We start from the raw sequence: 23161 nt of genomic DNA, 5'->3' as shown, positions 1-23161 counted from the left end.
TTCATTTATTACAATTTATTGATCACTGTAATGAAGATGATGTTGATGGTGATGTTAGCTAATAATTATCAAGCCACTTATTGTATGTGTAGTACTTTACATTGATTACCTCATTTAATCCTCACAATAACCATGAGAGACAGGTATTATTATTATCTCCATGTATAGGCAAAAGAGGTTAAAAGATGTCTTCATGACATATTACCACCAAGTGCTGAAGTGTGGATTTGAATTATACCGTCCCATGAAAGCTTTACAACAATGCTGTAAGATGAGTATTATTATTCTGATTTTACAGACAAGCAAGCTGAGGTAAGCAATTTAACCAAGATCCTGCAGCTAGCTAGTAAGTGGTAGAGCAGAAAGGTAAATCTGGAATTGCCTAACTTCAAAAGCCATGTTACAGGCTACATATCAGTGTAAGTAAAATAATTTTACAGGGTAGAAGAATAATCATCAGTTTATATTTACATCTCTGCTCTGCCACATATTAGCTAGGTAATATTTAGCATCAATTTCCTCACCTGTAAAGTGAAGACAATGATATGCATATTATACTTCAGGTTCTTGTGACAATTAATTTAAATAATGACATAATTCGAATGTTGGTGTGTTTAATGTTGTCCCAGAGGTCTCTGAGACTGTCCTCATTTCTTTTCATTCTTTTTTCTTTATTCTGCTCCTTGGCAGTTACTTCCACCTCACACTGGTCAGAATGGCCATCATCAAAAAATCTACAAACAATAAATGCTGGAGAGGGTATGGAGAAAAGGGAACCCTCCTACACTGTTGGTGGGAATGTAAACTGGTACAGCCACTATGGAGAACAGTATGGAGGTTCCTTAAAAAACTAAAAATAGAGCTACCATATGATCCAGCAATCCCACTCCTGGGCATATATCAGAAGTAAACCATAATTCGAAAGGATACATGCACCCCGATGTTCATTACAGCACTATTTACGATAGCCAGGTCATGGAAGCAACCTAAATGCCCATCGACAGAGGAATGGATAAAGAAGATGTGATACATATATGCAATGGAATATTATTCAGCCATTAAAAGGAATGAAATAATGCCATTGAAAGTGACATGGATGGACCTAGAGATTGTCATACAGAGATGCAGTAAGTCAGAAAGAGAAATGCAAATATAGTATAATATAGCTTATATGTGGAACCCAGAAAAATGGTACCGATGAACTCATTTGCAAAGCAGAAATAGAGTCACAGATGTAGAAAACAGACTTGTGGTTACCAAGGTGGGAAGGAGGGTGTGGGATGAATTGGGAGATTGGGATTGACATATATACACTACTATATATAAAATAGATAACTAAATTATATTATTTAGAAAAAATAGGCAAAGAGATCTGTAAGTTGTTCACTGTTACAGTAGTACAGACTCTCTGTCCAGGAAAAAGACTCAGTATCAATAGATGCAAATTATTTATCAATCAATAAAATATGATTAGCATTTTACTATTCATGAAATAATATGAACAATAAAAATCAAAGCCAAAAAATTCAATGCAAGATATAAAAGAGAATAAAAGAAAATATACCAAATATAGACATTGATTGTCTTTGGTTGTAAACTAAGGGTGATTTTTTTTTTTTGCCCCTCTTCATGCTTCCCTTGTATTCTCCAAGATTTTTTATTATGAATATGCATTCTTGTAGTCATAAAAAAAACTTAATATGCTTCATTAAAAAATTATTGCAAAGGCTCAAAAAATAAACAAATAAATAAATAAAGACATGAAGTCTTGCTACAAACTAAGCTCTTTATAAGTGTTAGCTGTCTCTCTTCCTAAAATTATTCTCCCCCCCTACTGTCCCCTACTACATATGTTAATTTACTCTCACAAGATTCCACCAAGCAGATGTGCTTGACATCTCTGCATATAATTTTAGTTTACTTCCCTGGGTCCTTCTCCAAGGCATGTAATAGCAGTTTGGAGAGCCCTGATCTTTAGAAGGGCTGCATATTATTTTTTCCAATATTCAAAAACATATGTGAATACCACAGAAAAATTATTTTCAGTACTAACAATGTTACAACATAGGAAACCACACCTGTGTACCATTAGATTAGAATGAAACTTATCAGAATCAGAATTCCTATGGATTCCTGTGACCCATTAAATAAAGGGTACTTAGATGTTTTCCTAGTTGGTATTGTATTCTCTTTGACACAACTGTCCAGTTATGCCAAGTTGTGTAGACACACTTATCTTAATGTTTATCTCAGATGAAAATATTTGACTTTTAGCAGTCTCAGTCTGAAATAAAGCAAAAGAAAACAAGTACATACACACACACACACACACACACACACATAATTTATAGGTTTAAATAAAACCCTAAAATTACTCTGAGAGCTCATAAACAAGAGTGATGAATGATCCATGAGTCATTACAGAGGTCATTTTGGCTGAACCAGGACCATGTAGTTAATTTTAAGAAGAAATGGCTCTTGAACATAAAAAAAATATGAGGAATAAATATTAACTGTGTGCAATCAGAGACATCTCTGACGTTTTCAGTTTGATTTAGTGTCATCCCTTATTATCTACATATAGGGCCTTAATCTCCTCAATTAAGGATTATCATTCTTCATTCAAGAATTGTATTCAACAGAAGCACTGGGGAATCATTAGCTCAATAAAATAATAGTCATGTATATGGGGCTTAATGAATAAAAGGAGATATTCATTAATCTCTTTTTGAGCATCAATTATGTGTAAGAACTGTGCTGAATCCTAGGCATACAAAAACAAACAAAGCATTATCTTCCCCCAAGAAATTTACAATCTAGTGGGAAATTCAAATGCATAAATTGATTATTACAACATATAAAGTGCTCACCTAATAGACCTAGGCACAATGGGCACCCAGACCATGTCACAGCCATCACGTGGTTGAAACATAAAACAGAGATGGTTGCTGACAAATTTACTAGCAGAGAAGCAGCAGAACCACGTGATCCTCTAGGTCCTAGTTGTGTCGTGGGGTGGTGTGCCTAGGCCAGCCACAGTGCGATAGGACAGACCGTGGGAGTCTGCCCCTGAAACACTCTTCATATTTATAAAGGGAGGGGCTCTCTAGGTGACTATGTAACAGTGGGCTATTCTATAAGGGAATGGCCTTGTTATAAAGGAGCAGCATACAAAGATTGGGCACTACATCCACCTGTTCTTCAGGGGAGTTACTCATACTTGCTGAGCCAGCAACTTGCCAAATTACAAAGGAGAAGACTATTAACCTCAAGGGCCATCTGAACTTGCTTCTTGTTCTAGAAGTGCAGAGAAAAGCATGGAGATTCAGAGAAGGCTTCCTGGAGGAGGATGTTGGTATTGAGTTTTGAAGGAGTTAGCAAAATGAGGAAGGGGAAGATCATTCTGGTAAAGAGAAGAGCAAGTAAGAAGGAATAGCAGGAAGGACACAGCATAGCATATTCCTGGAACTGCAAATGGTCCAGCGTGGTTGGATAAGAGTTAGTAGTGAAGCTACAAGGCAAGTGGATGCCAGACCAGTGCATCATGCAGTTTCTAATAGCTCAAAACAATAAGGAATTTACCTGCATTTACTCTTTCTATTTAGCCTTTACTTGCTGATGTTGGGGGAAAGGGATCACTGAATAACCAAGTAAACAAAGATGACAAATCCTGCCTCTTAAGTTTAAAAGCCACTGGTCTAGGTGTAAACAAGAAATATTCGGATGCATATGTACAGACAGAATATTCCTGTTCCTTACCTAGATAAAAACAGTTTGCTAGGGGAAAGGGAGAGGAGGGAGACCAAGTAGAGAGAAGAAACCTTCAACCCTCAAGAAGATAGCAGGAGGGTCCAGAGACAGGGAACTAAGAGGATGTAAAACAGAACTGAGAGTCCAACCTAACTATTCAGGGTTGCGGTGACCTGAATCTTTTGTTTCCATCTAATGAGAGCTGCCAATCAACAGTATCCCATCACCCATTGATTGTACAGTAGGAGTAAAGCCCTCTTGTCCCCTAAGGCTATGCTTGACTCTTCAAATAGCTCACACCTTTAAGAGAACTGCACTTTTAAGAGCTTGGGATATTATAATTTCTAGGTCTCAGTACTCCCAGAGAGATGGGGATGGTATGGAAAGGAGAGAGTTTCCAATGGTCAAAGTGGAACTAAATATGTGGTAGTGTAACAGAGAAGAACAAACCTGACTCCATATTGGATCTGTTTCTTTAGCTCTAATCCCTGTGCTCTGTTGCCTGAGCTTAGTCATGCTGGCTCTGCACTTTTGTAGAAGAATGTTGCCTAGAGCCTGAAATATATATGATACATCGTTCTCAGGGCTCTGGCCTTTAAAGGTATAATAATTTTCCATTCATATAGAAATAAAAAGTTTCAGAACAGAAAATAATTGTTTTGTTGGAGGTTTATAGCATGGACGGCTGCAAGAACAAAGGATTCCTGCACAAAGAAGTTTGCAACAACCAGCTTCACTGCCTCCCCTTTTAGTATAAAAGAAGCCTGAACTCTAACTCTGATAAAGTGGTTCTTTGGGACACGAGTCCACCATCTTCTCAGTCTGTTGGCTTTCCAGCTAAAGTCACTATTCCTTGCCCCAACACTTCATCTCTTGATTTATTGGCCTGTCGTAGGGTGACCAGTAGAGCTTGGACTCAGTAACAGTAGAATATCAGATACAGAGAATCCATGAGAGGCTGTGATAAGTTGGAAAGACTAACATGTTTATTTTCCAGAGTGAAATATCCAAAGTAAAGCAGGTATAGACAACTATAAGGAAGAACAACCATGGTATGAAATCATGACCAAAACCAATAAGACTCTAGAAATCCTTTAATACCTGTAAAAATCTGCATTGCAAAGTCCTCTTTTTATTTATTTGTTAAAAACACTGAAAACAACAAGAATTTTTTCTTTAGAAGCCTACATAAATGTATTTTGTAAAAGAATTATTAATGTCAATTTCTTCTGTTATTATTTTACTATTACGTAGTATAAATGTCATTAAATGAGACTCCAAATTCTGAATTATAATATTTTAACCTGTGTCTACTGCACTGACATTAGCCTTTTGGGATCAGTTTTTTGTTTTTTTTTTCCTTCCTGATTATCAGAGTACTGAAAATACCTTAAAAGAAAGGAAATACAAATTTCAGGAAAAAATAGTAAAAAAAAAAAGCAGGAGAAAATCATATGTCATCCTACCACCACAAAGAAACTAGTTTGCACATTGTTAATCTCAGGGCTTTATTCCTTCCATTTTTTTACCAAGTAATATTTTTTCATATAGTTAATATTATCCTATTAATACAAATTTTCTTTTACTCTTAACTCTATGTTATACCAAAACATTTGTACATGTTCTTGAAACCAAGAAAGAGTCTATTTTCTAAATTTGTTTTACTGGTCGTTTTAATCATATACTTGTTTCCACATCCCCAGGCAGACAGCAGGAACGGGGTGGAATTACTGGGAATGGGACCAACCCCTGGGGATGTAACAGTACTGGAAGGAAGGGACTATACGAAAGTATGCCCTAGTTAAATGAAAGGTTCTTTAGTGGGAAGCAGGCTTTTAAGAATTGTACCTTGGATAACAAATAGAGCAGACATTTTTATTTAGTCTGGAGCTAATCTTAAGGGAGAATTAAAAGGAACATAAAGACAAAATTCCCTGTGTATGTTACCAAGTCCAAGCTCACACTGCTTGCCACATGACAGGCCAATAAATCAAGAGACGAGTTGTTGGGGCAAGGAATAGTGATTTTATTTGGAGAGCTGGCAGATTGAGAAGATGGTGGATTAGTGTCCCAAAGAACCATCTTGCCTCGGTTTGGATGCTAGTTTTTTTCATAGAACAAAGAGGGGGGAGGTGAGGAGGTAAAGTACAAAGGGGATAAATTGTTGCAAATATCTCCTGGTTCCAGCCAGACTCTGAACCTCTGTTAATTTCTTCTTTCCTGCAGCCATTCACAGGTGGGCCTGGTCAGGATGTTTTCTGTGAGCTAAACAAAGGTATTTTAGCTTAATGTTCAGGCATGGGAGGCAGGGTTCCCAGAGATGGGCCATTATGTATACTTTAAGCTATAGGTAACATCCCTTTAGTGATTAACTTGTAGCAAAAGCACTAGAATACAAAGGTTAAAGCAAAAGAAACAGATCCAATATGGAGTCAGATTTGTTCTTCCCAATACATGCGCAAGGAAAATTACCTACCTACAGCAGTGCTTTCCTAGATGTCAAAACCAATGCTGTGGTTCACACAACTGGTTCTGACTAGCTGAAGCTGATAAATGACTATGAATGTTGAGCTACCCCAGCAGACTAGATTCTCAATGAAGCTAACAGAAGACTTTTTCCTGACAAGTAAAAAATGGGACTTATTTTAACAATTAAAATTAGAGGTCGGGATTCATTTCAGTCTATCCAGAGTACTAGTTTTAATTAACTGGCATAAGTGCCATGAATGCCCCCCGTATTTCAACTCTAAAATTACATTGACATTTTGCTTTTAGAGTACTACTGAGCGAATTTCTTCAGTGTGTGTTCCCTGGCAAATAAATACATTAAGCTATTGTTTTGATTTTTGAGTTTTGTTTCGTTTGCTCTGTTGTTGCTGCCGTTGTTGTTATTCTTTTTTTTTTTTAATATCTTTATTGAAGTATATTTGCTTTACAATGTTGTGTTAGTTTCTGCTGGACAACAAAGTGAATCAGTTATGTATATACATATATTCCCATATCCTCCCTCTTGAGCCTCCCTCTCACCCTCCCTATCCCACCCCTCTAGGTCATCACAGAGCACTGAGCTGAGCTCCCTGTGTTATGCAGCAGCTTCCCACTAGCTATTTATTTTACATTTGGTAGTGGATATATGTCAATGTTACTCTCTCACTTTGTCCCAGCTTCCTCTTCCCCTCCGTGTCCTCAAGTTCATTCTCTACATCTGCATCTTTACTCCTGCCCTGCCACTAGGTTCATCAGTACCACTTATTTAGATTCCATATACATGCGTTAGCATATGGTATTTGTGTTTCTCTTTCTGACTTACTTCCTGTTGTTATTCTTTTTTAAAGTTTTTACTTATTTTTTAATTGAAGTATAACTGACTTCCAATATCCTGTTAGTTTCAGGTGTACAACATAGTGACTCAATATTCTATACATTACAAAACAGTCACCATAACAAACCCAGCTACCATCTGTCACAATACAAAGTTATTATTATATTATTGACTATATTCTTCATGCTGTATATTACATCCCTGTGACTTATTTATCTTATAACTCTAAGTTTGTACCTTTTAGTCTCCATCACCTATTTCACTCATCTCCCCATCCCCCTCCTCTCTGGTTTGTCCTCTGTATCTAGGAGTCTGTTTCTGTTTTGTTGTCTGTTCATTTGTTTTGCTTTTTAGATTCCATGTATAAGTAAGATCATATGGTATTGTTTTTCTCTGTCTGACTTTCACTAAGTATAATACTCTCTAGGTTCATCGTGTTATCACAAATGGCAAGATTTCATTCTTTTTTTATGGCTGAGTAATGTTCTGCTATATATATGTGTGTGTGTGTGCTTATATGTATGTGTGTATATATATATATCACATCTTATTTAGCCATTCATCTGTTGATGGACACTTACGTTGCTTCCATATCTTGGATATTGTAAATAATGCTGCAATGAACATAGGGGTGCATACAATCTTTTCAAATTAGTGTTTTTGTTTCCTTCAGAAAAATACTCAGAAGTGGGATTGCTAGATCGTATGGTAGTTCTATTTTTAATTTTTTGAGGAACCTCCATACTATTTTCCATAGTGGCTGTATCGTTTTTATTCTTGTACCAACAAATCAATGAGTTGAGTGAAGTTGTGTAATGTGCACAACAGTAACTTTTCCTATTTGCTTTTTGTATTTTAAATCCATTAGATGTGTTTCAAAGTGTCTCTTTTGAGTGAAATGAGAAGTCTTCTCACCTGCCCACAATATTAAGAATGACAGAAATGCTGAAAAGTTTGTCAGGTTTGTGTCTGTGATGCTTGGTAAACTGTTCTGATAGGGCATAGTGTGGGGAATACAAGGAGGGAGGAAGAACAATAGCAAAGAAAGGCTTTAGATAGACATGCAGCCCACTCAGTCATTCCATTAAGCATCTCTGGAAAAGATGAAGTATTTGGTCTCTAGGGTCCCATGTATTTCCCAGCAGTGCACATTGTAAACCAGTGATGCTATGAACTTCTGCCTCCTTACGTTCGTACAGAATTTATTATCTGTGTACAGATTACGTCATTATTAACATTAAGGCATTAAAAACTAATAACTCAAAATGGGAATAGACCTTGGCCAAATCATGAAGTATGCAAAATTTGTCTTCATCTCCCCTTTGCCTCAGATACCCAAAGGATGTCCTCCCCTGGGCACCACATTTGATACTATTTCCAACAGTCAACTTCCCAAGCTCCAGACTCTTCTTACTCCTTCCTCTTATCAGAATTCAGTTACAGGTTTACCATTCTCCTGGACATGGCTCATTTTTGTTTTTTTTTCTAAAATCGTGGCTAATTTCTTGGTACACTGATCAAACTTTCAAGTCTAATTAAGAACAACAAAGAATGAATGCTATTAGTGACCCTTTCAACAGGAGTTTTCTAGTGTCATGGTCTTCAGAGAAATGGATGTTTGAAAGGGTACGCCCCACACAGCAAGGAGCTTAGGAGACAATTCTCAGGAGAACCCCTTCTTGGGGGTCCCAGGTCATAGCCACCAGATGACTGTTTACACCTATTGTGTAAAGCTCTTTCTTAAGGTATGATTTGAATATTTATGCTTGTGAAACACTCTGCCAGTTTGGCTCCTAACATTGTTTTTTAATTACTTTGTAGAGTCATAGCTTATATATCTTTTATTCAGTGGTGGCCTGTTATTTTACTTTTTAAAATTATCATCAGTCTCATCATCATCCTAGCAAAAATAATCACTACTTCTACTTTCACAACCATGAAGACTATGTTCATGTTTTGAGTCTTCAGTATGTGTCATATGTTTGGGAAAACTGCCCTCCTGTTTCCATGAGGTGAGGAGGGAACCTTAATGAGATAACACAGTCCTCTTCTATGGGAGAAGTATGCATCTATCTGATGTTGAGATGGAAAGATTCTGACATCTTTTGGATGATGTTTCTTCATTAGATGGAGTGAAGTTGTCAGACCCCTAAATACATGTCCTCACTTGTTCTATTTCCACTTACAAAGCTCTAAGGACATTAAAGCTGCCTATGGAGACTCCATCTCCAAAAGGAATTATGAAACGTCACTGTGGTTTAACTATGGTTATCAGATTTATCAGTCATTAAGTCCCTATTTTTATTCTTTTCCAATGTCAGTTGGTTCAAAACTGTGAGGGACAACAGTAAAATTACCTCTCAAAGGCTGAAACCCTTAACACCAGGCTCTATGCTCAGAGTTTTACATGCATTGTCCTGATTAACTGTTACAACAACGTTGAGAGGTAGATATTATTACTCTCATTTTACAAATGATAATGAGAATTTCAGTGGCATAAGTAGCAGGTAAGTAGGAGAGAAAGGATTCAGGTCTAGGTATATCATGTTGCTTCCTAGTCTTTATGCTTTTACCATCCAAATACTCATCCTTAAACACCTTATAGTGTAGCATCACTTGATTTTGAAATTTAGGTAAATGGAATCATGCTTTATGTATGCTGTTATGTCCGGTTTCTTTTGTATTGTTCATGAGATTTTCCCCATGCTGTTCCATATAGCTGTAGCTCATTCATTTATATAATGAATAAAATTCAATTGGCAAAATTTATTTTTTATACTTCTAATGGACATTAGGATTGTTTACAGTTCTTTACTATTTGAATAATATTACTATGAAAATTCTTGCACATGTCCCTAGGTACACATGTGCATTTCTCTGTATTAAATCTTGCTTCACAACTAACATTTGATATTCAGTCTTCTAATTTTAGCCATTCTGGTGAATGAGTAACCGTCTGTTCTTGTGGTTTTATTTTGAATTTCTCTGATGTTTAATGAGGATGAGCACCTTTTCATGTGACATTCTTGGTTGTTTTGTTTTCCTAATTTATGAATTGCCTTTTAAATTCCCTTGCCATTTTTTTTTCTTTCTACTGGATTCTACTGGGTATCTGTCTTCTTATTGATTTGTAGGAACACAGCATATGATGGAAGCCTTATGTCAAGTATGCATGTTGTAAATATCTTCTACCACTGTCTGGTTTACCATTTCACTTTCTTTTGATGAAAGGAAGTTTTAAAATTTAATGTAATCAAATATATTGGTCTTTTTTCCTGTTGTTAGTATTTCTTGTGTCCTTTTTAATAAAATCTTCTCCTACCTGGTATAATGAAACTATTCCCCTATATTAACTTCTAAAAACTTCATTTTGCTGGTTTTCACATTCAAGTCTCACTTGGAATTGGTTTTTCTGGTGGTATGAGGCAGAGGTTGATTTATCTGATTCATTTTCTGTTCGCTATAGGGAAATTGTCCCAGTACAATTTATGGAAAATATCATGTTTTACTCTTTGCTCTGTAGTGTCTCCACTGTCAAGTGTTTATATGTGTGTGGGTCTTCTGGGGGTCTTCTATTCTCTTCCATTGGCTGATATTTCTAATCTGGTGCTACTTCCACACTGTAAATAAAGCTTTATTTGAACACAGCCATGGTCACCGATTAATGTATTTTTTATGGCTTACTTTGGCACTGCAAGTGCAAAGTTGAATAGTTGAGACAGAGACAATATAGCCCAACAAAACCTACATATTCACTACCTAGCCCTTTACAGAAAAAGGTTGCTGACACTTGTTCTAACCTATACAAGAAGATTTTTCTTTAAATGAAACAATATATTAAAATTGGTAAGAAAAAAATGTAATATTATTGTCTACTCAGGAAGTCCAATTAAATCAGTGAAAAGAAAAGTACTAGCATTGATGACAGAGTTCAGTAAAATGCAAGATTATAGGACAATTACAAAAAAGAAACACTTTCTTGTAGCTCACTAATTAGCTAACTAGAAAATATTATGCAAAAAAGGTACCATTCTCAAGCGTAATAAAAGTTTTAGTATCCACTAGCAATAATCTTAAAACTGTGAGGATTTTAAGTAAAATTACTACAATTTATACATTAGTGGGGACGTACTCTCATGTTTGTGATGTAAAGTCTTTCCATTAAGAAAAGTCACTCTATTTATACAAGTCTTATTTTGTATTTTTCACAACAGCCAGGACTCCAGATGGTGTCTCTAGATGAAGTGTGCAGGAGCCCCTCTAGGTCTGGTATCATCATCTGTAATATGGGGAGAAAAAAAATCTTTCCTACTCACCTCATACAATAGCTAATGGGATAAAATGGAATATTAGATGAATTAAAAATTTAAAGTGCCAAATGAAAAAAATGATATTAGCATTTATGTTTAATTCTATGTGAAAAGGAGAATGAGAGCAATGAAATCAGAATACATGTAGAGGGTGTAAAGTGAGAAACACAAACGGAAACTAAGGATGCAAGGTTTTAAAGTAAGATGATGGGTTAAGCTATCCAAGGTCATCTCATGTTTACTGCAGTCTTTGGAAATTAGGTAATTTCTTGTGATGTGCATTTAAGTCATGCTGTGGTGTAGTGCGTGGGATTTGCTTGGAAATCATATTTAAGGCCCAGAAGTGGATCAGTGATGAACAGCAAGTAATATTTGGGAAGCAGTGACACTTAAAGTAGGCAGTTAGAAAGTACTAAGTAGAAGTGTTCAGAAGAGAAAGGCTGAGAGAAAGTGATTATTGCTTCATGCTAAAAGCTGCAGTAGAAATGTGCACCTGGGTGTTGGGCACAGAAGCTGGAAACTATACTTCAGACTGGTTCTGGGAAAGAGCACTGGTGCTTCTTTGAAGTACAATAATCTTACTGTGACAGGGAGTGAGAGGGTGATACTGCTCCTTCCCTTCTTCCCTGTGTTTTATTATGAATAGTGTGGTCGTTAGAGATAAATAGTATTGGAGAGATAGGCTTTTAAACAAGAATGATGGTCAGATTACCTGGGGAGATTTTAAATCATACATATCCGCAGACCCAAATCTGCTGAGGATGGAGTGGGGACAGGAATTCACATCTTGAAGATTCCACTTTTGATCACCCCAGTTTGAAAGTTCCAGAAACATTAGGGAAAGGACCCTTGTTGTCTTCCTGTCTATGTAGGAGTTCTTAAATTTAACAACTCTTGTCTATTTCAGAGCTGTTAAAATCCCGTGAGCCTCAGTCTGTTCCTCTGAAGATTAGATCAGAGTATCTTTAAGACTCCCTTCAGATCTTTGCCTCTGTGAAGTTTTAGAAAATCAATCACATAGAAGATTTGCTATAGAGCTCGGTTTGAACATTTTGAAAGAGATTTTCACCATTAAAGTCAGTTAACCAAAGGACTGTCTCATCTTGAACATCTCAAAGGAAGAGTAGATCTAATACATGTCAGTTAAGCCTTGACTGAAATCATTCATTCAACATTCAAGAATTCACCAAGAGGCCTTTTTATGACAAGCACTGTCACATGCACTGGGGTTAGAGAAGAGAACACCACGCATACAATCTCTGTCCTTGTGGTACTTAATTCTGGAAGGGGGGGGGGCAGCAGGTAGAACAATAACAGCCAAAACAAACAAACAAACAAACAATTACACGTTAGGATAAGTGCCATGAAGGACACAGACAGGACGAGATGATAGAAAGTAATTTGGTGGGGATGGAATCAGGTGTCTACTTTGCATAGGATATTCGTGGAGGGCCTCACTGTACTGGCCCCTGAAAGAGGAGAGGGAGCTTGGCATCCAAAGGGGAGGGAGAAGAGTTTTCTAGTTAGAGGCCCAGTGAGTTACAGAGACCCTGAGGGGTAAAGAACTTGGAATGTTCAAGGATTGAAGGGAAGACAAATGGTGACTTGGATAGGGCCAGTGGTGGTGGAGACCCAGAGAAATGGCCAGGTTTGAGAGCTGTTTTAGACGAAGAAAATAGATCTTCCTTAAAGGAAAATAACACTCACCTCCTTGGTATGACAGAGAAATACAGAAACATCTGAACACTGAGCCATTCTGTGAAATACTCATTGCATGATCTTAGCCAAATTGTGTACCCTCTCTTTGCCTCAATTCCTTCATCTACAAAATGGAGATAATAATATTTACCTTATGGGTTGTTATAAGGATTAAAACTAGAAAGTAAGTATAAATATTTTGCAGTGTTTGGAATATATTACATTGTTGATAAATGTTAAGTAATGTTATAATTATTATTATTAATTTTTTTATCATATGGTTTTATAGAAGAGATGAGTCTATCAGTATCCTAAATAAAATAAGCCTCCATCCTAGGTATTTAGGTTTACTCCTCACTGGAAAAACGAAAGACTCCTAAATCAATATAGGAAATTTATTTTAAAATACTTTGTTAAGACAGTATAATATTATACAGGGACCAGTTAAAATTTTATATCTAGAGGTAGTCAGTTAGCATGTGATCAAGAATGTACTGTTTAGGAGACGTCAGCCAGCATTGTGTCAAGTACCAGAAGCCACGCTGGTTATCAATAAATTTATCGATATGTTTAACATACTGAATGTAAAAAAAATAGGTTTTATTGCTGAAACCAACGTCTTGCTAAATAACATAACGGACGTTATATGTAGCTCTTGTTGGTGAAATGAGGCATTTCCAATCTTGCATTATCTAGACAGAAGGATTCACCAAGGTCTGTATCCTGTACCCATTAAGAACATCACCCATGGCTTGATCCCTAATAGATCCTATATCCAGCTGTCTGGGTACATCTGTTCGCCTCATGCCCACTAGAGGACACAGACTTGGGAATCTGCCTCATATGAATCTCTAATACCAAGTATGCTTAAGTAACTTAGATGACATAGAAATGGAACTTCATCAAGCCTACAGGATATATTTATTAACTGTGATACTTGCCTTCTTAATAAATATTTAATAAATGTTATATGTGTGGAAAACTTTATTTGACACTGGCTTTCATTATAAAACATGTAGCAAGACTGTGGGAGATTAGCCCTTTCCTCAAATTTTATTGGTGGATACTTTCTTCTACCAAGAAGAATATAAGAAAACTGAATTGCTTGGGAAAGCTTGCAATAACGCCACGATTCCAGTGAATCACTTCCCCAATGCCCAATGTAGAGCCTTGCTTCCCAATAACAGCTTCTTTGTTATAGAAGCTGTGACTGCTACTTTAGTTTCCCTAAGATCTGTGGACCAGGAGTGGCCATGGGAAAACAACAGGTGCTCTGTTACCAAATTTTTGTTGTCAGCAGTGATGGCTATGGTATCCCTGCTGCTACCACCGTAAAGAAAGTCCTTGTCCCACCCGAACTGCTCAAATGACCTTTTCTTTACTGTTGTTATCCAAAAGGAATTATAAACGGGGGGTTACACTAAAGGTCATTCCCTTGCCTCTCACCACCTCCCCGATTCCACCCCCTCACACAAGAGAAATATCTGGACCTAGAGACTTATACATTCAATGCCTGGTCCCACTCAGGGGATTCCAATGGTAACACTACTTTTCTTCCTTCTTTCCTAGTCTCTTACATAACAATCCAAATGATACAGATCTTCTTTTTCCCCATTGGTAAATACAATCTAGACTATTTTCCTTGGGCAGATGGATGAGATTTATATTCAGTACCTCTAATTTGTTCAAGTCTAGTATTTAAGTAGGGATAATATTCAGATGTCCTGAGAAGATTTTTCAAAAAAATATATATACATATGTATATAAGTATATGTATATATATATATATATATATATATATATATATATATATATATATATATATATATATATATGGCTGAGTCACTGTGCTGTGCACCTGAAACTAACACAACATTGTAAATCAACTGTACTTCAATAAAAATAACAATAAGCCAACATCACATCTCAAAGATAATTTTTAAATAAATATATATATATAGTTGTGAGGCAAATTTGGCTATATTAATATTATTGAGTTCTGCAGATGAGCAAGGTGAACATGAGGTTGATTTGGTCATTGGAACATCCTGATAATTGATCAGTGAATTTTGAGATTGTCTTTCCCTCTTATTCCAGAATAACTTTTCATGATAATGATAAATTATGTATTGATATTTGATGTAGAATTATTTCTAAGAAATAAAATAAATTTAATATTTAATAAAATATATATGTGCATATGTATATATGTACATATATATGTATATTTACACACACACACATACCTAGCCCACATCGTCATAGAATCAGATTCCTTTCTCTGGGTGGACCCAAGCATGTATAGTTGAAAAAACTCCAGGCTATTTACATATATAACCACATTTCAGAGCTACTGCTTAAGTTTCTAAACAAACTGGGTGTGGCCCAGGTTCACTAAATGGGTAACTAGGCTTGCCTCGATACATGTTTTCAAAACATTTCATTTCCTAAAACTGTGGAAGTGTAGCTCTTAGAAGTTCCCAGCTGTTTCTCTTGCATTCTTGTCTGCCATATCCAAATGGTTCTTAAGGACTGGGGTCATCTCTCTTCCCCTCCTCTCTTGTTAGGTGGTCCAGCATAGACCAATCAGGACACTTTAAATCACATTTTTATAGGTCTTGGATTATACTGGCTATTTGGAGTATTGGGTTGGAGTACTAAATCTTCTGGTTCCACAAGCCCATTCTCCAGGTCTGAGCTGCATGGAGATGTTCCCCACCTCATGCTGGGGGTCAGGGAGCACATAGCTAAAGAGGCAGTGTTACTCAATCTGATGGGGGCAAAATGGAATGAGTGAAGAATCAGGCAGGTCAAGAATCAGAGTTGCTGAGGGGCTCATACAGGAGGATGTTTCCAGTTGACAAATATTAAGCATTCATGGTGTGGCTACCCTGTGCTCTTCTGGGGTAGGTGGGAAAGACTTGACCTGTGTTTTCTTGTAAATCAGGAGATTCTAAACTTTCCTCAAAATAAGTGAAACTTTTAAATTATGCCACAGGGTTTTATCTCCCAAGGGTATTCATTAATTATTTGATCCAAATTCCTTGCATCGTAGCACAATGTCAAAATTGCAAACTATGAATTTTTCAAGAGAACACTGGAAACCAGTTGTAAACACTTGAAAAACACGTAGTTAAATTCACAACTCAAAAGCAAATGTTTTGTTTTTCATATTCACATTATTTTTGTAGGAGTGGGCAAACTGTGTCACCTTGCATACCTTCCCTCTTTTTGTACATCATTAGTTCATTTCCACCTTCATTCATCATTCATTCAATAAGTATTTATTGTATGTTTGCTATGTGCCAGGTACTGTGCTCTGACCTGGAGATAAAAGGATGAACACAAGTGCTCACCATTCCTACTTCTTGGAATTCTTAGTCTGGTGAAAGACAGGCATTAATGAAAATATCATACATCCTTATAAAGTTGCATTTTAAGTGTTAAGTGTTACAAAGGAAAATGATAGCATACTATGAGTGGGTATAATATAATCTAGTTAGATGAATCAGAAAAGACTTCCTTAAGGATAGGAAGTGGGCTGAGATCTGCAAAATAGGTAGGATTTAGCCAGGCAAAAACATGCAACAAAGGGAACAGCATGGGAAAAGTCCATGTGGCCAGAGGACCATATGAGTTTAAGGAACTCAAAAAAGCCTGGAGTAGCTGGAATGAGAGAGCAAAAGGAAGGGCAATAGGAGATAAGGCTGAGAAGGTAGGACAAGGCAAGGTGAGGAGGGCTCCCCTCATACACATTGTCTTACCCTCTCTGATTTTCCCCTTACCCAGTTCTCTCAACTGAAGGACTTCATTTAACACTCCCAACACTTTCCCTACATCCACTACTTTCACCTAGAATTTCCCCCCCAAATTCCATTTTTTCCATGAATCTTTCAGTGATGCCTCAAATAGAATTTATCTGATACTTTCTGTTTCCATGAACTTTGCATTTTTATTAAAATTTATCATATTTCAGGTTACCGCATACTTTTTTTAAACATATATGTCTCTCTTTCCAGATTTTATGACCTACATATCAGGAATCTTGTTCATTTCCTATGGGTCCTAGCAAAGTATCTTGTGTCTAGCAAGAGTCTCATAAATTCTTATTGAATCATGTTAACACCAGGCTTCTGTAGAAAACAAAAAGTCAAATACATTCCTTTGTTTCCTTTCTTTTAAAGATTTTTTTTTTTTTTGCTCAAAAAAAAGGCAACAGATAACAGAAAAGGTATTATGTAACATTGCAGACAGAATCCAAAAGTCCCCTAATATTTTTAAAGATTAACTTTCTTTTAAAGAAGAAATATGCCACATGAAGTCCAGATAAGGACCTCCTGCTATTTGGGGAGATATTATTATATTATTTTGGAAAACTCCAAATAGTCTGAATGAAGATCTCAATCTTTTACCCAAAAAATGGTATCTTATAATTAAAGCAACTTTCTGTAAAAATTAATGCTGTTTATAAAACATTTGGAAAATAGAGAAAAGTGGAAAAGAGCCATATTTGATGAACTTTGTTTCATACTGAAGTCTTGATCTTCCTTCATATGTATGTAGAGTTCTCTGATTTTACTTTTTCCCCACTATTTTTGAGAACCTTGTGGAAGCTTTAGACTCTATAATATGTCCTCTTAACTGAAAAGGATTGGCACAATGCACAGCCATTAACTTTTATACGTGTACTTTCTGTAATCCTTTCTAATGCAAATGCTTATGCCTCGTGCATTACTGACTTTCATAGAAAATGTTATTTCTTAATTTACAGTTATGACTTAGGCTGAACACGGACTTACTGTTTGTCAGCTTTAACCCTGATGGAGTGGATTTAGGTATTGAGGTGAAATGGTAGGCAATTGAGAAAAATGAAACTTAGTGATTAGTGTTAAATGTTGACAACAAGCATTGTAACAATTTGTGGCAGTGTGAAATTGCCCTTTTCAGTGATTATGACAGTAAAGAAAGGCACCACAGGGTCATTGCTAAGTAAGGAGGACTGAAGCAAAGTTGGGAGAACACAAAAGGAGCCTGCATCTCCCTGCTTGAAGTTGATTCAACAAAAAGAGAAATTGCAAAAGTTGAGTATGTTTTTAAAAGCACTTATGAAACACTGAGATTTTAACTTTTAGACAGAGGCAGGGTGGTCTAAGCTAAAATGAAATTGAGAGAGACAAAAATTATGAAGAGTAATGCTTAGTACCTATGGACAGGTTTTTAACCTGGGATCCACAGATCATTTCCAGGAGGCTGTATGCAAATTTTACATCTGTGTGTATTTTCAGGGGTTCATTAAAGTTAAGAAACTCTGTGTATGGTATAATTTTCTACCCATTTAATCGAATTTATAATCTATTATTTACTTTTGAATACTTCAGTTTAAATGGTGTGATATAACTGTGTCCATTCCCTAGTTTTATTTGATATGCTGATGTAGCATTTCAGAGAGTGTGGTCGCATACCCCTCCGGGAACTCCAGCCAAGACCCATTTAGATCAAACCTATTTTCATGATGATATTAAAATGTTATTTACCTTTGTTACTGTGTTTACACTTGCACTGAGAGTGCAAAAACAGTGGTCAGTAAAACTGCTGGCACCTCAACATGAATCAGGCAGAAGTACCTAAAGTAATAATTATATTCTTCATTGCCATGTATTCACAGGAAAAAGAAAAAGTTTTATTTAAGAATATTCTTGATGAAGTAGTAAAAAACAAAAACAAAATAATTTATTAAATCTTAACCTATGATCACACAATTTTTTACCATTCTATGTGAAAAAAATGGACATTGCACATAAAGCACCTCTACCACATATCAAAACTGATGACTATTCAAGGAAAGTACAATTTTTGAATTTTGAGATAAACAAGCCATTTTTTTCAAGTAATTATTTTTACTTGAAAAAAGACTAAAACAAATTATGGTAATTCAGATTATCACTTCACAGATAACAACTGACAGTATTTATTGACAGTGATAAAATTCAAGGTTACAGGAGAAAATTAGAATTTTGCAAAATATGTGTCTGCCACTATCAGCATAATAGCCTACCAATATTTAAAGAATTTTTGATGAGATCAGTGCTGATAATAATAAATGTAGCAATTTTTTGTGTTGTATAAAATATGTCAACATTTGGAAGATCTGCATGACACAGTGAATATTTTCCAAATGACTAATGCTTGATTGACAGAATCATGCATGGATAAAAGATATACTCAAAGTGAGAGGTAGACTGGAGGACTTTAATGTAATGGAATAGGAAAAATTTATCAAGTTTTAGAATAGTATCAAAAAAAATATCATAGAGGAAGCTTGCACAAGCCTCTTAGATAGCCTAATCCACCAGAGGGCAGACAGCAGAAGCAAGAAGAACTACAATCCTGCAGCCTGTGGAATGAATAACACATTCACAGAAAGATAGACAAAATGAAAATGCAGAGGACTATGTACCAGATGAAAGAACAAGATAAAACCCCAGAAACACAACTAAATGAAGTGGAGATAGGCAACGTTCCAGAAAAAGAATTCAGAATAATGATAGTGAAGATGATCCAGGACCTCGGAAAAAGAATGGAGGCAAAGACTGAGAAGATGCAAGAAATGTTTACCAAGACCTAGAAGAATTAAAGAACAAACACCTAGAAGAATTACAGAACAAACAAACAGAGATGAACAATACAATAACTGAAATGAAAAATACACTAGAAGGAATCAGTAGCAGAATAACTGAGGCAGAAGAATGGATAAGTGACCTGGAAGACAGAATGGTGGAATTCACTGCTGCAGAACAGAATAAAGAAAAAAGAATGAAAAGAAATGAAGACAGCCTAAGAGACCTCTGGGACAACATTAAATGCACCCACATTTGCATTATAGGGGTCCCAGAAGCAGAAGAGAGAGAGAAAGGACCTGAGAAAATATCTGAAGAGATTATAGAGGAAAACTTCCCTAACATGGGAGAAGAAATAGCCACCCAAACCCAAGAAGAACAGAGAGTCCCAGGATGGATAAACCCAAGGAGAAACACATCAAGACACATAGTAATCAAACTGACAAAAATTAAAGACAAAGAAAAATGATTAAAAGCAACAAGGGGAAAATGACAAATAACATACAAGGGAACTACCATAAGGTTAACAGCTGATTTCTCAGCAGAAACTCTACAAGCCAGAAGGGAGTGGCATGATATATTTAAAGTGATGAAAGGGAAGAACTTACAATCAAGATTACTCTTCCCGGAGAGGATCTCATTCAGCTTTGATGGAGAAATCAAAAGATTTACAGACAAGCAAAAGCTAAGAGAATTCAGCACCACCAAACCAACTCTACAACAAATGCTAAAGGAACTTCTCTAATTGGGAAACACAAGAGAAGAAAAGGACCTACAAAAACAAACCCAAAACAATTTAAAAAATGGTTGTAGGAACATACATATCAATAATCACCTTAAATATGAATGGATTAAATGCTCCAATGAAAAGACACAGGCTCACTGAACGGATACAAAAACAAGACTCATACATATGCTGTCTACAATAGACCCACTTCAGAACTAGGGACATATATAGATTGAAAGTGAGGGGATGGAAAAAGATATTCCATGCAAATGGAAATCAAAAGAAAGCTGGAGTAGCAATTCTCATATCAGATAAAATAGACTATTAAATACAGAATGTTAGAAGAGACAAGGAAGGACACTACATAATGATCAAGGGATCAATCCAAGCAGAAGATATAACAATTATAAATATATATGCACCCAACATAGGAGCACCTCAATATATAAGTCAAATGCTAACAGCTATAAAAGAGGAAATTGATAGTAACACAGTAACAGTGGGGGACTTTAACACCTCACACCAATGGACAGATCACCCAGACAGAATAATTAATAAGAAAACACAAGCTTTAAATGACACAATAGACCAGATAGGTTTAATTGATATTTATAGGACATTCCACCCATAAACAGCAGATTACACTTTCTTCTCAAGTGCACACAGAACATTGTCCAGGATAGATCACAACTTGGGTCAGCAATCAAGCCTCGGTAAATTTAAGAAAATTGAAATCATATCAAGCATCTTTTCCAACCACAACACTATGAGATTAGAAATTAATTACAGGGAAAAAACGTAAAAAACACAAACACATGGAGGCTAAATAATACGTTACTAAATAACCAAGAGATCACAGAAGAAATCAATGAGGAAATCAAAAAATACCTAGAGACAAATAACAAAGAAAACACGATCCAAAAATCTATGGGATGGGGGATTAGAGAGCAGGACATTCAGCTTGTGAGCGGGAACGTCTTAGTCATACACGGAGAAAGAACGATTTAAAAATGGGTGATGTTGAGAAGGGCAAGAAGATTTTTGTTCAGAAATGTGCCCAGTGCCATACTGTGGGAAAGGGAGGCAAGCACAAGACTGGGCCAAATCTCCATGGTTTGTTTGGGCGAAAGACAGGTCAGGCTGTTGGATTCTCTTACACAGATGCCAACAAGAACAAAGGCATCACCTGGGGAGAGGAGACGCTGATGGGGTATTTGGAGAATCCCAAGAAGTACATCCCTGGAACAAAAATGATCTTCACTGGCATTAAGAAGAAGGGAGAAAGGGCAGACTTGATAGCTTATCTCAAAAAAGCTACTAATGAGTAATAGTTGGCCACTGCCTTATTTATTATGAAACACATGTCTCATGACTTTTTATGTGTACCATATTTAAATTGATCTCATACACTGGAATTCAGATCATGAATAGTTGATGTAATATTTCTGTCCTGATTTAAATAAGATTGGCTTGTGGCTAAACGAATATGGTCAGCTTTTTGAATTTTGATATTAATTCTGGTTCAGCAAGTACTATCACGGTTTTCCCCATCTAAAGAGATGATTAAACTTGAATAAGGAATGTTAAACTTTTCAGGGATATGGTGAATGCCTTCTCAAACCCTATAGGAGATTGGTTTTATATTTAGATTTCTATAACTGGTTATATTAATATATTTAAATATTGAGAAGCTCCCTTCAATGTCTCATAGACCAGCAAGATTCACCTGTGTTTCAAGTTGTGTTCATTCACCTGTTAAGGCAAAGGTTGAAGATACACTGACAATGTCCACTTTATCTTTTTGGTCTTAACTATGCCAATTTAATTAAAATTCTCCATCTTAAAAAAAAAAATCTGTGGGATGTGGCAAAAGCAGTTCTAAGAGGGGAGTGTATAGCAATACAGTCCTACCTCAAGAAACAAGAAAAATCTCAAATAAACAATCTAACCTTACACCTAAAGGAACTAGAGAAAGAAGAACAAACAAAACCCAAAGTTAGTAGAAGGAAAGAAATCATAAAGATTAGAGCAGAAATAAATGCAATAGAAACAAAGAAAACAATAGCAAAGATCAATAAAACTAAAAGCGGTTCTTTGAGAAGATAAACAAAATTGATAAACCTTTAGCCAGACTCATCAAGAAAAAGAGGTAGAGGACTCAAATCAATAAAATTAGAAATGAAAAAGGAGAAGTTACAAATGACACTGCAGAAATACAAAGCAACCAAAGAGACTACTAGAAGCAACTCTATGCCAATAAATTGGACAACCTGGAAGAAATGGACAAATTCTTAGAAAGGTATAACCTTCCAAGACTGAACCAGGAAGAAATAGAAAATATAAACAGACCAATCACAAGTAATGAAATTGAAACTGTGATTAAAAATCTTCCAACAAACAAAATCCTTGGACCAGATGGCTTCACAGGTGAATCCTATCAAACATCTAGAGAAGAGCTAGTACCGAGATAGTACAAAAAAAAGAAAATTACAGACCAATATCACTGATGAATATAGATGCAAAAATCCTCAACAAAATACTAGCAAACAGAATCCAACAACACAATAAAAGGATCATACACCATGATCAAGTGGGTTTTATCCAAGGGATGCAAGGATTCTTCTATATATGCAAATCAATCTATGTGATACACCATATTAACAAATTGAACAATAAAAACATATGATCATATCAATAGATGCAGAAAAAGCTTTCAACAAAATCCAACACCCATTTC

General features: G+C 36.1%; 1 protein-coding gene across 1 annotated transcript; it reads left to right on the top strand.

Annotated features, from left to right (window-relative positions):
• Positions 1-21434: 21434 nt before the first annotated feature.
• Positions 21435-21808, top strand: LOC137756221 (cytochrome c-like). The gene has a single exon (XM_068532576.1). It carries the CDS (start codon positions 21435-21437, stop codon positions 21750-21752), a length of 318 nt encoding a protein of 105 aa, XP_068388677.1. The 3' UTR covers positions 21753-21808.
• Positions 21809-23161: the final 1353 nt, after the last annotated feature.

The sequence above is a fragment of the Eschrichtius robustus genome, chromosome 2 (genome assembly GCF_028021215.1).
Source record: "Eschrichtius robustus isolate mEscRob2 chromosome 2, mEscRob2.pri, whole genome shotgun sequence".
Classification (NCBI taxonomy): domain Eukaryota; kingdom Metazoa; phylum Chordata; class Mammalia; order Artiodactyla; family Eschrichtiidae; genus Eschrichtius; species Eschrichtius robustus.
The sequence above is the reverse complement of the archived record's forward strand: the minus strand, read 5'-3'. Positions and strand labels throughout refer to the sequence as shown.